This window comes from Montipora capricornis, chromosome 6, assembly GCF_036669925.1.
Source record: "Montipora capricornis isolate CH-2021 chromosome 6, ASM3666992v2, whole genome shotgun sequence".
NCBI classification, from domain to species: Eukaryota; Metazoa; Cnidaria; class Anthozoa; order Scleractinia; family Acroporidae; genus Montipora; species Montipora capricornis.
In genome coordinates, this window is record NC_090888.1 from 22,430,527 (window position 1) to 22,433,026 (window position 2,500).

Below are 2,500 nucleotides of genomic sequence, written 5' to 3' on the forward strand. Positions count from 1 at the left end.
AGTGTTTAAGTGCTTGAAGGCCTTCGCCCTCCTCCAGGGGGAGTTTTGTGTAGCTGGTGTACTAATCTGTTTTGGGTGAGATGAGACTTGACTGGGTAGAGTCCAGCCCCTCCAAGGGGAGTTTTGTGTGGCTGGTGCACTAGTCTGTTACATGTTAGGTGGGACTTGATTGGGTACGGCCCAGCCCCTGCAAGGGGAGTTTTGTGTAGATGGTGTACTAATATGATCTAGGTTAGATGGGGGCTTGCAACATACTACAGGAGTGGGAATTGAGTCGGTTACTGATGTAACTGTACTAGGATGGGTAAGAGAAACTTTGGGTGGGGTACAAGGTGTAGCTTGATTGTGGATAAATTACTTGTGCTGGTTGCATTGGGTACTCTATATTCAATAGCGGTTATGGGCGGCTGTGTTACTTGACTAGTTCCAATATTGTCTGGCTGATGTACAGTCGATGGCAAGCTCTGAACAACTGAGGTTTTACTCTTAGAGTTGTCATAACTAAATGATTTGTCAACACTCTCTTCAAAAGGATTCGAGGGTTCTGGTTCCAACACTACATCCACTTCTTTCACGAGTTTGGCGTCCAATGTAGCTCGTTCGGCATTATAATCTCAATGATGTCGAAGCAGTCATAGACAGGGGCGAGGGTTTGCTCCATCCAATACTCTGGTTCATCGTCATCGGGGTTGAGTTCAAACAAGGTCTGATTAATATTCTCTAATTGAGATACCGCTTTTTCCAGGTTTAACTTTAGTGAAGCAATTGCTTCTTTGCTTAACTGTTTGTCAATGTGTCGATTTATCTGATTGACTAACCTTGCAATGAGAGCTTTCTTTCCACGCCGAGTTCCTCGAATTTTTTGTGCTTCTTCGTGGGCTGTATTATCCTTTGTTCTGGCAATGTAATCTCGGAAGTCCTCAGACAGGGAGCGACTCAAGCTTGGCAAGTAAGTCTCGGTGGGTTTGTCCTCCGGCTTCATGCAAATAATCCTCAGGAAACCAGCCAGGGCCATGCTGTTCCTGCAGCGAACCATTTGATTCGGCCATCTCGCCCTTTCAGGACTGTATTGATGCAAATCTTCGCAGGACCATAAGGAATTTCTCAGTGCTATAATCTGCGGCTAGATCTACATGTACTGCGCGGGTGCCGAAACAGTTGAATATCACTCCATATGTTTTCCCAGTCGTTCTTTGCTTCACCTCGTCTCGAATTTTGAATGGTCCAAATAGATCAATAGCAGTACAAGTCCAGGTAGGAGACGGCTTTAATCTGTCCACTGGTAATTTTCCCATAATTTGCTCACTCAGTCTTTTGTCTAGTTTCTTGCATATTACACAGTTGTATCTGATAGACTTGACCATCTTCAGTAGTTTGACAATCCAGAATCTTGTGTGAATTTTACTGGCTGTCGAGAGAACGCCAAGGTGCCCTCTTTTATGGATATGTTCACAATATAGACGTGAAAATCGATGATCATAGGGAAGAAGGATAACTTCATTTTTGTTGTGACTCATCTCAATCCACCTTTCTCCCCGTCCTCCAACCACGTATATTCCATCTGTATTCTTTCTGGGGCACAGGCGTTTGTATCGTACTTTTTCAACGTCTTTATACATGCTTTTTTGCGCTTCCATAATCCAGAATTTTTCTGCCTTTGCTATATCACTTGGAATTAGTGACTGTCCGGCATGTTTGAAGGAAGATTTCGGTTTTCTTTGGTACATTGTCAAAATTCTGGCTGTCACTCTGATTAGTTTTCCAAAATCGGAATATCTGTCGATGTTGATTCTTGACGCCAATGTGTCCTTGTCATCTTTACTGAAAGGTTTGGTTATAGTGGATGCTATTTTGATTAATTCGGGAAGTTGCTCCTTTGTCAGTGTTTTGTGTATTGGCCATTCGGATTCGGGCAACTCAAGGAAGCTGGGTCCATTTTGCCAGGTGCTGTCCAAGTTTATTTCATTAGGTTTCTTACCACGAGTTAACCAATATGCTATGTTATATTTACTTTCCATCCAAAACCATTCTTTGGGGTTTGTATTCTGTTGTATCTCTCCTACGCGGGTTGCGGCGAAGGTATTAAATCTTTACGATTCTTTCTGTATCACGCTATGCACTATTTGGGAGTCCACGATGTGGTAGCACTTTACGAACTTGTATCTACATTGTGTGAGTAGAAATGCTTTTAGTCTTGAGTTTAACAAAGCTCCACACAGTTCAATTCTATCAATGGACATCTTTTTTATCGGTGCGAGTCGATTTTTTGATAGTATAAGTCTGCAGCTATATCGTCCATTATTGAGTTTCCATCTTACATATGCACAGGCACCAAAGGCGTTGCTGGATCCATCACTGAAGATGATTAACGTCGGTTGTTCACTTGTTGCATCCTTTGGTTTCACCATAGTTAATAGAGGGGAACTGGTTATGAAACCCGGCAAACATCTCTTTGTTAGGGTTTTGACTTGGTCACGTGGTTACGAGGGTGCACACGACC

General features: G+C 43.0%; 1 protein-coding gene across 1 annotated transcript; it reads right to left on the reverse strand.

The window, feature by feature from the left end:
• Positions 1 to 1,058: 1,058 nt before the first annotated feature.
• LOC138053447 (uncharacterized) lies at positions 1,059 to 2,018 on the reverse strand. Its single transcript, XM_068900082.1, has one exon. The coding sequence runs from the start codon at positions 2,016 to 2,018 to the stop codon at positions 1,059 to 1,061; it is 960 nt and encodes a 319-aa protein (XP_068756183.1).
• Positions 2,019 to 2,500: the final 482 nt, after the last annotated feature.